This window comes from Gymnoscopelus microlampas (assembly GCF_963454915.1).
Source record: "Gymnoscopelus microlampas genome assembly, chromosome: 5".
NCBI lineage: Eukaryota > Metazoa > Chordata > Actinopteri > Myctophiformes > Myctophidae > Gymnoscopelus > Gymnoscopelus microlampas.
Window position 1 is genome coordinate 5980384 of NC_139942.1, and position 15424 is coordinate 5995807.

The window sequence follows — 15424 nt, forward strand, 5'->3', positions numbered from 1 at the left end:
GGTACTCGAAGTATATTTTGATGCCAATACTTTTCTAATTTTACTCCAGCAAACATTTTTGAACACACGCTTTTTACTTGTAACAGAGTATTTTTATATTGTGGTATTGCTACTTTTACTTAAGTAAAATATCGGAGTACTTCTTCCACCACTGTAATAGCCTCTATGCACAGCAGCCATATTATCACTTCCTTCACAGGTGTTACCAATGATACTAATGAAGGCTCTGTTCCATTTAGTGTAGCACAGTGGTTTCCGCGACCCCCTTAACTCTTACGGGTCCATTTGGTTCCATTTGTACACTCTCAGAGTTACACACCTGTAAGGGGCCATTTGGAAGCCCATGAGGGCCCCGGACCCCAACTGTAGACCCACTGGTGTAGCAGTGTTTCCAGTGAGCCAACACGCACAATATCAGCACCCTGACTCTGTTTGAGCAGATTGGAACAGAGCCTTCATTAGTATCATTGGCAACACCTGTGAATGTCTTCACACTATGGCTGCTGTGCATAGAGCCTATTCACGCTGGACACTGTAAACCCGTGGATAGCTGAATGGGTTACAGAGGCTGTCTGGGATTCTCCATGGCCCTGGTCTGTGTGTCGCCCCAGAGCAAGGCACTTAGCCAACTCCTCCCTGAGCACAAGACACTTAACCTCTAACTGCTCCCTGAGCGCTGCACTAATAGTGCTCACTGCTCTTAATGGTAATAAATGTATTAATATATCACCCACTGCTCCAAATAGTTAGGATGAGTAAATGTATTATGTACATTAAGACCGGGAACGCATCTGTGTCATTTTAAGATTTCTTGTAGATCTGCTATTTTTTTTTAAATCGTGGAAAGTTTGTGCAAACCTTTGAACATATATATATTTTTTTTTTCTTTAAAGCGAGGATTTGTAACTCAAATCTTTGCTTATGGGGGATTCTACAAAATGAATGTCTTCTAAATCCTAACAGTTTTCTGAAAAACTTATGTTGCTATATCAGTGGTTCTCAAACTTCTCAATGACCTCCAAAATGATATGTATTTGGCCCCTCATCTGAAAATATTTTGTTCCAGGGACCCCCAGAAGCAAAGATTTGAGTAAAAAAATAATTAAAAAAAAGTATATTCAAAGAGTGTCCACAATTTCTCAAAAATAGATCTACAAGCTCATACTGATATTTTTGAATAGCCAAAGTATAAAATAATGGTTTATGTCGTTACACAGATGCGTTCCCGGTTTTAATGGGTTAATATCACCCACTGCCCCTAATAGTTAGGATGAGTAAAAGACTATCAACGGTGAATATAATGAGCAATAGACCTTCTATCAACAATGAAACATTTACAGCAGTTACAGTATAGCAAACAGACATTTGTAATTGTTATGTAGTGTACTGTACATTAACAGTCGTGTTTATGTGTAAATATACCATACAGTACATGTGTTATGGTTGTTTATAGACCCCATATCAGACTACGTCACACTGATAAGAACCAGTATGCGCGCGCAGGCCGGCACCAAATGAACCCCACTCATAAGATGCAATGTTAAAGTGGTCACAGCACTCACTGGTCACTGTGTAAAAATGCATCCCATCAAAGTTTCAGATGCTGTTTTTCTCCCAGTGTGGAAGAAGAATGCTTAGGATTTTTACTGTGATCTCTCGCTCTTGAAATGTATATTCCTTGGTTTCTGTTTTGTGTAAACAATAATAACAATTCAAAGCAATCATGATTATTGATTATGGCACCAGAGCCCGCTTGGCTCGCGCAGCTGCAGCCCGTCAAGCCTAATTTATGCTCCGTCCGTATGCTACGGTATTGCACGGCGAGAATAGCAGGCCTCCAAGCTCACAATGGTCGCATCCGCGACGCAGTTGTGAGCTTGTATGTCAGCTATTCTCAGCACGCAATACTGTTGCGCGATGAAGTATTTATGTCTCGCAATAGGGCGCGCCTCACTAGCCAACACACAAGAGGAGGTTGAATGAACTTAAACCAGCGCTCCCCAAAACAACAGGTTTGAAACAGTCACCTGTGCGTCCAGTCTCAATGTTGGTAAACAAATAATTGATTCGAGGTCCCCCCCCCCCCCCGCCCCATTCTGAATTCCCATAGACGTCTTTAATTTCGCGTCAAATAAGAACTGTGTTCCAAAAATAAACAAATGATCCCGGCGAATTGACTCGTATGGATATGAAGCATCGACTGACGGTGAGAAAACGATAATGTTACTTCCACCAAATTAGTTACATTTTCGCCAGAAACAGACTGTATCAAATATGAGTGACTGACTATTATAAACGATACAGAACCTCCTCCCTGACAATATCGCCGAGACAGTTTGTTTATTTTTGGACCACAATTCTTATATGAGACGATTCTAAGATGACCCAATGTTATTCTCCATATAGAGAAAGGGGATGAACGAGTGACATCTGGACTTCGGTACTCTATTATGACTAAAACTAAGATTACATATATTGACAGTTTGTTTTATCAACAAATAAAAACTAGACTAAAATGTTACAGGGAGGGACTAGTGGAAAAGAGATCCAGTAGAACTAAAAGACAAGTCATTTTATGTTTGGTTGCACTCGGGTGTTGCACTCTGAAAATAACAGATCTACAAGCTTGTAGATCGACTATTTTCAGCATGCAACCAAGTGTAAAATCTGCCATTACGATGCCATCAAGGCCTGCCAAAATGATTTTTTGTCGACAAGAGCAACTATAGATTTAAAGACGGGGTGCCGTGATTTTCAGTGATTTTTCCCCCCTTAAAACATAATCATCAGGTATTATGGTTATACTAGGAGGAAGAATTTTTTTTTCTAAAAAGTGTACAGAAATGGTTTAAATTAAGTTTTTATGTGGACACGCCTCCAGTTCATTAAGTATACCTGGTTAGCACCTCCTCCACCACCCACCTGTCCTAGTCCCTCCTCCTCCTCATGCCCACACCTGTTGTGTTATGATAATGAGGGGGTATGTTTTTACTATGTCACTAAAGCGCTGTTTCTCTATTGGCACGTTTGACCCTCAAGGTTTCAGCCTCCAGGTAGAAACTCAAAATAGTCAGAGAAGACATAAAACACCATAAAAACACCACCGGGGGCTTAATGAAGTTCTATCAACCTCATAGACACATGAAAAACAGAAAAAGTGCAAAACCATGGCACCACCTCTTTAACTACGTAGATAAGAACGAAATGTGTTGTCAAAATGAAGCCTGACTGTAAAGCCCATGCGACTACACAGCTAGTCTTCCTCAGCAGCTTGTGCAGGTTGTTTAGTTGGTGTCCCCTTGGCCTGCATCCAGCTGCACACACTGAAGGACCTGAGCCTTCTCAGGAGGAACAGCCTGATTTGTCCGTTCCTTCCTGTGGAGCAGTGGCTCTCCAAGTGACTCGAGCAGAAGGTGACACAGGTGTCACAGGGTGACATGCCAACATATTGACCCATTAAAGAGGTGGTGCCATGGTTTTGCACTTTTTCTGTTTTTTACATGTGTCTATGAGGTTGATAGAACTTCATTAAGCGCCCTGGTGGTGTTTTTATGGTGTTTTATGACTTATCTGACTATTTTGAGTTTCTACCTGGAGGCTGAACCCTTGAGGGTCAAACGTGCCAATAGAAAAACAGCCCTTTAGTTTAGTGACATAGTAAAAATGATCATAACACAACAGGTGTGGGCATGAGGAGGAGGAGGGACTAGGACAGGTGGGTGGTGCTAAGGTGGTGGAGGAGGCATCCCGTCTTTAAAACCTGCAAGGCAGATTCTACAAATGCCTTCTGAATCATTAGTTCTCAAACTGTTTCATGCCAAGGACCCCCAAAATTATATGTATTTGGCCTCAGACCCCCCCCCCCCCTCCCCCCTTCTGAAAATGTTTTGTGCCAGGGACCTCCAGAAGAGAAGATATGTGTTAAAAACACAGAATGGACAAAAAATTACAAAAATAGCAGATGTGCAAGCTCGCAGCGCGGCACGAAGAGACGCGCTGTGAGCTTGTATATCTGCTTTTTTTGAGAACCACTGTTCTAAATCCTAAAATGACACAGATGCTCTCCCGCTTATAATGGGTTAACCCATTAAGACCTGGAACGCATCTGTGTCACTTTTTGATTTGAGCCAAAAAAGCATTGTTTTACACTTTGGCTATTAAAAAATAGCAGATCTACAAGATCATAGCGCGGCACCGAGTGCCCCGCTACGAGCTTGTAGATCTGCTATTTTTGAAAAATCGAGAAAATGTGTGCAAATTAATATACATATATTCTTTTAAAGCGAACATTTTTAACCCAAATCTTTGCTTCTGGGGGGTCCCTGGAACAACATATTTTGAGATGGGGGCCAGCGGCCAAATACATATAATTTTTGGGGGTCCTTGACATGAAAAGGTTTGAGCACCACTGATATAGAAACATACGTTTTTCAGAAAACTGTTAGGATTTAAAAGACATTAATAAGAATCGGCCTCAGGTCTTAATGGGCTTTCCGATTCAGCTGACAATGGAGGTGGCACGCACTATGTATGTGGAGGTGGCACGTATGTATACAGTGTAGGTTGGCACGTATTACGAGGTGGTGGTGGTGGACAATCGAATCAGTTTCCCGGCTGGTTCTGTCTTCCGGCATGTTTAGTTCTGTCTGTTCCACATACGTAAGCTACAGCTTCCACTCTAATGTCTCCTGTTGTTACCAATGCAGTAGTCTGGGAGGGTTAGCGTCGGAGCTTGGACAGCAGGGGCGCGGCCACTGCGTTGTGATTCAAATCAACAGCCAATGAAGAAAAGGGGGCGGGATCCACATGCAGTGGGTGATGCATCTAAATAGGATCGACGGGAAGCAATTTCCCCTTGAGAAATTTCGGCCGCCATTGTTGTGTACTGCTGTTTGCCTCTCGTCGGACTTTTTAGATGAGTTGCACAGCTCTCAGACCGGTAAGAGGCGTGTCCGCTCAGATTCAGAGCGTGACGTACATCCCGCCCACAAATACCAGGGCTGTGGCCCAGAAGTTCCTCGCCAGAGCTGGCGAAAACTTCTGGGAACTCAGATTACCAATGCAGTGAATCCAGCAAAGTACAAGTAGTGCCCTGTTAATGGACCAATTCACGGTTCATAGCCCTGACACACACACACACACACACACACACACACACACACACACACACACACACACACACACACACACACACACACACACACACACACACACACACACACACACACACACACACACTGAGCTACATTTACACTAGAAACTAAACAGCCTGATTTAGCATGCATGGTGAAGTTATTTGGCATGTCTTAAGAATCATTCCTGAACGACAGGAGGACAGAGCAGCACCTATATAGGTATGATGGCAGACAGCGGTGACATCATCGATGTCATAGCTAGGAGTGGTACGTTGCTAACGAGCGTTGCTGTGTGCTGATTGGCTCAGCCAGATCATTAAATGTTGATAGGCTGGCTGTTGGATTGTGTTTCACTGGAACAGAGATCAGCTGTTAAAGCCAAGTGATGAAGCTACAGATAGATAGATAGATATATAGATAGATAGATAGATAGATAGATAGATAGATAGATAGATAGATAGATAGATAGATAGATAGATAGATAGATAGATAGATAGATAGATGGGATATCTATAGATAGATAGGCCGGATGGTTTCCGCGAGGTTCCCAGTTCGATCCCGGCCTCCCCCAGAGTTAGCGTTGAGGTGTCCTTGAGCAAGACGCTGAACCCATAATTGCTCCTGATGAGCAGGTTGGTGCCTTGCATGGTTTCCTCTGCCATCGGTGTGTGAATGGGTGAATGTAATGCACAATCTAAGTGAAGCGCTTTGGATAAAAGCGCTATATAAATGCACCATTTACCATTTTTACCATTTACACACATACATACTCACGCACGCACGCACACACGCACACACGCACATACATACAGTACATTAGGGATGTCCGATATTATCGGCCTCCCGATATTATCGGCCGATATTAGCATAAAAATTGATATCGGGAAAATATCGGTATCGGTTTAAAAAAAAAAAAAAAAAACATTTTTTTTTTCTTTTGCTTTATAAATAGGTTACAGGAGTTCTTACTGTATATGGTGTGTGTGATATGAAATTTGAGCTTACCCTAATCACAATAATCCCCGCATATATCGGTATCGGTTGATATCGGTATCGGTAATTAAGAGTTGGACAATATCGGTATATCGGTAAAAAAGCCAATATCGGACAACCCTACAGTACATACATACAGTACATACATGCTGAGGTGGAAAGTGAAGAGGTGAGTGCTAGGGGGTTTGGTGTAGACTAAAGAACAAGTGAATATATAGTGAACATGATGTGAACATGATGGCGAACATGTGAGACGTGTCGGTTGATGACATCATCAACATCATGGCACGCAAGGCGGTGAACCACAGACTGCAGTCCAACAATGAGCAGCAGCCAGACAGACAGACAGACAGACAGACAGACAGACAGACATCAGTCTCATTACAGACAGACAGCGACATCATTCTCATTACAGATAGACAGACAGCGACATCATTCTCATTACAGACAGACAGACAGCAACATCATTCTCATTACAGACAGACAGACAGACAGACAGACAGACATCAGTCTCATTACAGACAGACAGCGACATCATTCTCATTACAGACAGACAGACAGACAGCGACATCATTCTCATTACAGACAGACAGACAGACAGAGAGCGACATCATTCTCATTACAGACAGACAGCTAGCTTACTACAAGAAGCAGCAGTGAACAGTCATCTTTCTGTTCCAATGTCGTGTGATTCCCTACAGTGCACGTCTCTTTATCACCTACAGTTTCCTTTTATAAAGAGAAAATGAAACCTACAGTACCTGGAGTTCATAGAATAGCCTAAAGCAATCCTCTCTCCCTTAACTTAACATATACACGGCTCTTGCTTCGATGTTAATGTTATAGATTCCATGGCAGCCAGCGACATCGGATAATGACACATATCGTTGCTGGCGGGCAGAAACCTCTTATCTCCATATATATATATTTTTTTTTCTCGTAAATTAATGCCATACTTGATCATACTACAGCGTCACCCAAAAGCATCAAAATTAGCAGATCTAGAAAGCTCCTACAGATCGCATTCTGTTCACTTGCCTGACGGGCGCGACACGTCGATGCGTCAACGTTTTGGTTAATGCCCTAATTCATTATGTATGGCATAGGTATGGTAGTGGTGTCGCGTGTGTTGTATGTGCGGTAATTGGTGTAGTGAATGGTGTGTGTGTGTGTGTGTGTGTGTGTGTGTGTGTGTGTGTGTGTGTGTGTGTGTGTGTGTGTACCGGTGTGTACGGTGTGTACGGTGTTAAAGGTTAGAATCCAAGTGTAAGAGGATTGAAGCTTTTGGCAGGAAGCCAGATGGTTGCTGTCTGGATCACTGAACAATGCTATGTGGATGTAAACAATGTGTTCTACCAAGAACCAGCACAGCGTTCAAAGTAACATAGGGCGACAGTAGAAGGACGTGGCGGCGCCGCGTCCATTGAAGTTCAATGGAGAAGTGGCGCCATGTTATATTCGGTTCGTCAAGCTTGATAGTTGATGTGTGGGCGTACTGTAAGCAGTTCATTCTATAGTTAATGTGTGGATATTAACAGTGGTGAAAAGTAACTAAGTACATTTACTCAAGTACTGTACTTAAGTACAATTTTGAGGTATACTTTAACTTTACTGGAGTATTTCCAATTGTCTATACTTTTACTTCTACTCCACTTACATCTCAGAAGCAAATATTGTACTTTTACTCCACTACAATTATTTGAAAACCTTAGTTACGAGTTACTTTGCAGATATACATTGTTATATTATAAAACATACATTAACCACTTTAGCCCTATTTTATACCTAGGGCCTAGGCTATTTGAAAATAGCAGATCTACAAGCTGTAGATCTGCTATTTTCAAACATTTTGGTACTTTTACTTTTGGTACTTTAAGTGCATTTGTTGATGTCTGTACTTTTGTACTTTTACTCAAGTCAATTTTGAATTCCGGACTTCTACTTGTAAAGTACTTCTACATTGCAGTATTGCTACTTTTACTTAAAGGAGGAGTTCACCCAAAAAATTACTTATTTTCTATCAATTACACACCCCATGAAGCCTTGATTTCATGGATTTATTTTTGTTTTTGTGGCATTCCTAAGACAATAATTTGATGACACAAATAATCTACTTTGTGTCTCCTACCGGATACATTAGCCGGTAGGAGACGGGAATCAAATTATTAGCTTAGGAATGCGACAAAAACAAAAAAGAATCCATGGATTCAAGGCTTCATAAGGTGTGCAATTGATAGAACATAAGTCAATTTTTGGGTGAACTCCTCCTTTAAGTAAAACATTAGAGTACTTTTTCCACCACTGCATGGCGGCCCGCGTGCATTGAAGTTCAATGGAGAAGTGGCGCCATGTTATATTCGGTTCCTCAAGCTTGATCCTTGATGTGTGGATGTACTGTAGACAGTTCATTCTATTAATGTGTGGATATTAACAGTTTAGTCTATAGACGGGTTTCCGCCCGACGTCATCACAGAGCAGAATGCGCAATCTGCGCATGCTTGGGGTAGAACGAACCCGGAAGCGCCGTTCACTCTGATGTTGTGTTCGGGAGTTAGATAGGCATAATGCTGCTATTATATACAAATAAAGGACAAACATATCCAACTTCCGACAAATCATTTTTATTGAGTAAACAAGATATTACAAACTGCATAATTTAATCTACTTTCATTAAACCAGGTGAAGACCATTTCTTTTATGAATGGACATTTGACCAGAGCTGCTGCGGGTAATAGCGCCCTCTATAGGCTCACTTTAGAAATTGCATGTAAATCCCTCTCTTGCGCGCGCAGCATCCTCTCATGTTTACAAACAGGAAACCCGTCTATAGTTAGAGGAGAGTGTAAAGTTTCTCTTCTACCCCTAAGTTGAACCTGGTTTCCTACGCAAGTGCTGACGTTTGTACCATTGAGTTAATAGAGCGCGCCTGCTTGCTCAGGGGATACATTCAATCTTGACCATCACGTCAACATTCATGTCAGATCCTGTGTCTAGATGAGACATGACCTTTGGCATAATATAAATGTCTCAATAGAAGCAGGGAGACGAAATAAAATCATCCCAATTGTATAAGTGTATATTGTATTAAGATACTACCATACAGATTGGACACAATTCCGTCTTATTCGTAAAAAAAATAAGTTACATAGTGTCGCTTTAATGCGCAGTTTAGTCTATAATGTGTGAATAGTAACTGCTTTATTCTATGTGGTTGTTGATTGTGTATTTAAGTTTTCAGGGGTATTCATTATGTTTATCTGTGCATTCATGTGTGCATTTCTGTCTTCAGGTATTGCAGAAGCTGGGCAAAGCCGATGAGACTAAAGATGAGCAGTTTGAACAAGTTGTCGTCAACTTTAAGAGGCAGGAGGTAATAAAAGCCGACACAAATTCTTTCATATACTGTAGATATGATTTACATGATAAACCCTAACAGAGCTGTAAAATAATGATGTACTATTATTATATTTGTTGTGGGTGTGTGGATATAATTGACCTTTTAAGATGTGTATGAGCAACCCAATCTCACACAACTTAGTATACATTGCACGGACGGTCATTCCGTGCATAGACACCTTGAAAACCCTAAATAATAATAATAATAATAATAAACAAGCTCGCAAAGATTGTAGATCTGCTATTTTTGCAACTGTGTTTATATCAATTATATACTGTATCTATGATGTACGTCTGTGATTGTTTCCTCCAGTCAGAAGGATCCAGACTACAGAGAGAGATGAAGGCCTACATGGCTGCTATTAAAGGTACACACACACACACACACACACACACATTATGCACGCGCAATACGCACACACACAATACGCACACACAATACACACCAACACGCATGCACGTGTTAACCAGGTGTAATATATCATTACATAAGGACGTTATGGCACAGTTGATAGCCTCGATGACCGACCCTCCCCTTACTCCTACTTGCCCATGATGAGCACTCGTCCTGGGCAGCGGTGTCATGGTGATTTTTTTTACTGGCAGGACGGTATTTTAATGACGTCACGCGCACGGCACGCACACACCGCACGCATTTTATTTTACCTTAAATTAGGAAACATGTTTGTATGGGAAATGTTTTACGTGCGTGCACTGTACCGTGCCGTACCTTGCGCGTGAAAGAATTACTGGTCACACGCCGTCCTGCTCCGTGCGGCCTCCGTGACACCACTGGTCCTGGGCATAGCAGCCACCGGAAAAAGCAGATCTACAAACCCACCACGCATGGCCCATAATTTGGTCCCATATGAAGTCATGTATTAAGCAGCTTAACCAATGATATATTACTCATGTTTAAGTCATAGTGACTTCATCATTAATGGTGAGGAGCAGGAATTGATGATGAGTTCATGATAAATACAATTACAGACCTAATGAAATATGTTTTTCACACTTTTAGAGCATGCCTGTGGTAATAATGAGGATATAGTTTGTCATTAGATGCCAAACAATCAATTTGTGTGTATTCTCATAGCAAAAGGCCCTAAAAGTCACATTTTAATGACTATCTGTCAAACGTAAGCCCTTGAATGAATATACCGTATATGAGTCATGATTTTATTCACCTGTGGGATTCCCGTAGCTCACGGTCCTCCACTCGCACCAGATATTCATTAGGGAGACACTCTTGGGCTGCTCCGTTCTTTATCCAACTCAAGATGACGGCCAGACGGTCATTACTCGTTTTAAACTTAAAAAGTGCATTCAAATATGCATCTGAAAAGGCATCATTAATTGAGTGTTAATTACGTGTATGAATTTGCCTGCTCAATTAAAGTGTTACCAGATTAAAGGAGTAGTTCAGTTTTAAAAAAAACATTATTTTCTATCAATTACACACCCTATGAAGCCCTGACTCAATTGACTCTCCGCCGGTCATCAAATTATTGGCTCAGGAATGCGATAAAAATCAAAAAAAAATCTCCATGAATTCTAGGCTTCATGGTGTGTGTAATTGATAGAAAATAAGTAATGTTTTGGGGTGAACTACTGCTTTAAGTAAATGAGTAGTCTTAGATACAAATCATTTAGCTGACTAGTTCTAGATTTAGATTGTTGATTGATTGTGTGATAATTGTGTGATATTGTGTGTGATAGGATGCCATAACTGTAACTATGTGTGATATTCTTAAAGCATTTTAGATCGGCTATTTTTACAACTTTTGTGCAACACTCTTTGTGTGATGAAGTAGGGCAGGGGTCTTCAACGTTTTCAGGCCAAGGACCCCCTAGCTGAGAGAGAGATGAAGCAGGGACCCCTGTATAAAATTGCGTTTCAGATTCAACTTTTTTAGTTTACTTGGTCTGCTCTTTTTTCCCTCTACACCAAACACCTCTTTGCCAAAAATAGCCGATCTACAAGCTCACAACGCCTCGCATCGCGAGGCGTTGTGAGCTTGTAGATCTGGTACTTTTTGGCTGAAGTTCTCCTCAGAAAAGGGATGCTAGGGTTCAAGTGGTTAATGTAAAAAAAAAAAATCATATCATACAAAGATTGGGCGGACCTCCTGTAGTAACTCTGAGGACCCCCTAGGGGTCCCGGACCCCCTGTTGAAGACCCCTGAAGTAGGGCATTCATTTACGGAAAAAAACATGCACATTTTAAACTTGGAGATACAAGGTTTCTGCCCGACAACAGCGATATAACTAGTAAACTGACTGCGTTTGTCCTGTAGGAATGCAGCAGGCTTCCATCAACCTGACAGAATCTCTACATGAAGTCTATGAACCGGACTGGCACGGGAAAGATGACGTCATGGTAATAGGCAAGGTCAGTGTGAAACCCGACCTTAGGCCTAACCGCCACGCCTAACCTAACCCTACCCTTCATTCTCCCATTCAATCACCCATTCACACACTGACGGCAGAGGAGACCATGCAAGGCACCAACCTGTTCATCGGGAGCATTTGGGGGTTAAAGGGGAATTTTGGACCACGGTTTTCTTACCTTTTCTATGATGTTATTGTGATATCCCAGGATGAATGGTACAGTAGAAAAAAATCATAACTCCCTCCCGGGTCCGCCACAGCTAAAAACGCACGGAAGTCTAAATCTCGTCTAGCGAGACTTCCGGTGGGGCGCATTCAAGACAATCACGTTGCATAGTGTTCGGTCAACAAAAGCTATCAAAATATGCAATCTAGTGCAAGGCCTATTGGCGCACGTTTTTAGCTGTGGCGGACCCGGGATGGAGTTCTGAAAATGTTCTACTGCACCATTCATCCTAGGATATCATAACATCATAGAAAAGGTAAGAAAACCGTGGTCCAAAATTCCCCTTTAAGTGTCTTTCTCAAGGACACTCCAACAGTAACACAGGGGGAGCCGGGGATCAAACTTGGAACCTTCCGTTTCCCAAGCTCTACCTCATTAAATTATTAACCAGTCATTGTTATCACTGGGTAGGTCAGTGTGTGAACAGTCATTGTTATTACTGGTAGGTCAGTGTGTGAACAGTCATTGTTATTACTGGTAGGTCAAGGTGTGTTAAAGCAGTCAGTTGTTGTAGTAATAGGCTCTATTCACAGCAGCCATATTATCACTTCCTTCACAGCTGTTACCAATGATACTAATGAAGGCTCTGTTCCATTCTTGTCAAACAGAGTCAGGGTGCTGATACTGTACATGTTGGCCCACTGGAAACACCAGTGGGTCTACAGTTGGGGTCCAGGGACCCTCATGGGGGTGTGTAACTCTGAGAGTGTACAAATGGAACCAAATGGACCCGTAAGGGTCCATTTGGTTCCATTTGTACACTCTCAGAGTTATGGGGGTCGTGGAAACCACTGTGCTACACACACAGTTGTTGTAGTAATGGTAACACAGTTGATGTAGTAATGGTAACACAGTTGGTGTAGTAATGGTAACACAGTTGTTGTAGTAATGGTAACACAGTTGTTGTAGTAATGGTAACACAGTTGTTGTAGTAATGGTAACACAGTTGGTGTAGTAATGGTAACACAGTTGTTGTAGTAATGGTAACACAGTTGGTGTAGTAATGGTAACACAGTTGTTGTTGTTGTTGTTGTTGTTGTTGTTGTAGTAATGGTGCCTCTAAGAACAACTGTGTTTATTGTTTGGTGTAAACTTTGTGTTTCCTTCAGGACTGTGATGCATTGTGGGAAGACTTCCATAACAAACTGATCGACTCCACATTGCTAAACCTTGATGCATATCTCCTGCAGTTCCCTGACCTAAAGGTACTCGTTCATGTTGTTGTTGTCGTTGTTGCTGTTGTCTTCTTCTTCTTCTTCTTCTTCTTCTTCTTCTTCTTCTTCTTCTTCTTCTTCTTCTTTGGGATGTAAACAAGAGTGAACGGATATATAATGTAAAACATATTTTAAGTCAGCAGCAGTTCCAAGGTTACCTCTGGTAACTGGTTTAAAGACACTGACGTTTCTATATTATTGTAGCATACTGTATATTTCTACGTTTTACAAACTCATTTTGAACGGGTGCTTTCTGCAGTACTAATCTATTTGATAATCTTAACCCATTAAGACCGGGAACGCATCATTTTTAGATTTCTTTGGCTATTCAAAAATAGCAGATCTACAAGCTTGTTTTGTTTTTTTAATCGTGAAGATGTGTGCAAATCTTTGAATATACATTTTTTAAAGTGATTTCCAACTCATTTTTTCCCCCAAAAAAATAGCAGATCTACAAGCTCATTACGTGGCACGCGGTGCCGCGCTATGAGCTTGTAGATCTGCTATTTTTGAATAGCCAAAGAAATCTTAAAATGCCACTGATGCATTCCCGGTCTTAATGGGTCAAAGTTGTTTATGAAAGAATAAAGTGCAACTGATGATTGTTTTTCCCGTCAGATTCGAGTGGCGAAGCGAAGCAGGAAGCTGATAGATTACGACAGCGCGCGTCACCACATGGAAACCCTGCAGGTAGTAAGTATATTTCATTTTTGAGCGGTGCCAGCCGCTCCAACCAGTGCCAACAAGTGACTGAGTGTGTTTGTCCGTATGTATGAGCACGGCATCAACAGCTGCAGCTTATTGCAACACAAAGCTGCAACCAGTTACACAAATTAAACACAAACAGAGACGCGCGCACGTGGGCGCAAAGCAGGAACATCAGGACAGAGCATCAGGACAGAAGAACATCAGGACAACAAAAAAAAACAATTCATGAATAAACAAACTGTATAATATACAAGTGCAATTATTCATAAATAAACACATACAGTATACAAATAAATACTAACCAATAGAATGAAACCTGCAGGCATCTGGGATGAGAAACGACCGCAAGATGTTAAAGGTACGTCTGTCTGTCTGTCTGTCTGTCTGTCTGTCTGTCTGTCTGTCTGTCTGTCTGTCCTTTAAGAAATATTGTTTTCTCACACCTATGTCGTACTGCCGATCCGACCAATATGCCCATATATGGAGATCGCTCATGTCATCAGTACATGGCCCATAGGCATGCCCCATTCTGCCCCATTATGTGCCTATGTGTGGAGCTGACTGAGCGTGACGACTTATTTTAATATAAGATGTATTAGTGGTCAATATGTGATCAATTTGTCAATGTCATGGGGTGTTATGCAAGGGATAATGCATGGGGAGGTAGTCATTAACCGCCTGCGCCTCGGTGGTTAATCGCCCTGTCGGGCTTTAAATTTCAATAATGACTACCTCCCCATGCATTATCCCGCTTATTACACGGCTACTTAATAAATACATAAATACATTTACCCAAAAGTAACAACAAAACGAAGTATTTCCTTGCTTACGGCAATGAAAGTATTCCATAAGTATTGGGCTGGGCGGACAAGTTCGCCTCGCAAAAACAAATGACGAAATGGAAAAAAACTCGCCCCAAAACACACTCGCCCCCCATTCTATTTACTGCCGATTTGCCTGTAATACCGCCGGATTTGCCCCGGGGCGACTGTGTTTTGGGGCGAGCGTTTTGGTATTCCCCCGTTGTTGTGCCACGATAAACAAGGAAGCGCAGTGGATCAAATAGAATGACTTCTCGGTTATTGCATCGTCTATTTCTCACTTCAAATGTTTTCAAAAACATTCTTGAGAGCAACGTTTAGTTGTAAATGACATTGTTTGTTTGTTTACATCAGGGGTTCTCAACCTTTTCAGGCCGCGACCCCCAAAATAATGATATTATTTCCCGCGACCCCCCGCGTGCACGCGCGCGGTCCCGTTCGCACACGCGAAGGTTATTTAATTATAATAGGTTATTTGATAATTGTTTATTATCAAAACATTTTTGCAAAAAGTGGGTAAATTGAGTAAATTAACTGATA

General features: G+C 41.6%; 1 protein-coding gene across 1 annotated transcript in view; it reads left to right on the plus strand.

Annotated features, from left to right (window-relative positions):
• The window catches only part of amph (amphiphysin), a 49964-nt gene that overhangs the window by 10697 nt on the left and 23843 nt on the right, over positions 1-15424 (plus strand). Inside the window, exons 2-7 of the mRNA XM_084057573.1 lie at positions 9418-9498; positions 9838-9892; positions 11822-11916; positions 13251-13346; positions 13974-14045; positions 14386-14421. Of these exons, the coding sequence (XP_083913699.1) occupies positions 9418-9498; positions 9838-9892; positions 11822-11916; positions 13251-13346; positions 13974-14045; positions 14386-14421 (435 nt within the window). The remainder of the gene's footprint in view (positions 1-9417; positions 9499-9837; positions 9893-11821; positions 11917-13250; positions 13347-13973; positions 14046-14385; positions 14422-15424) is intronic.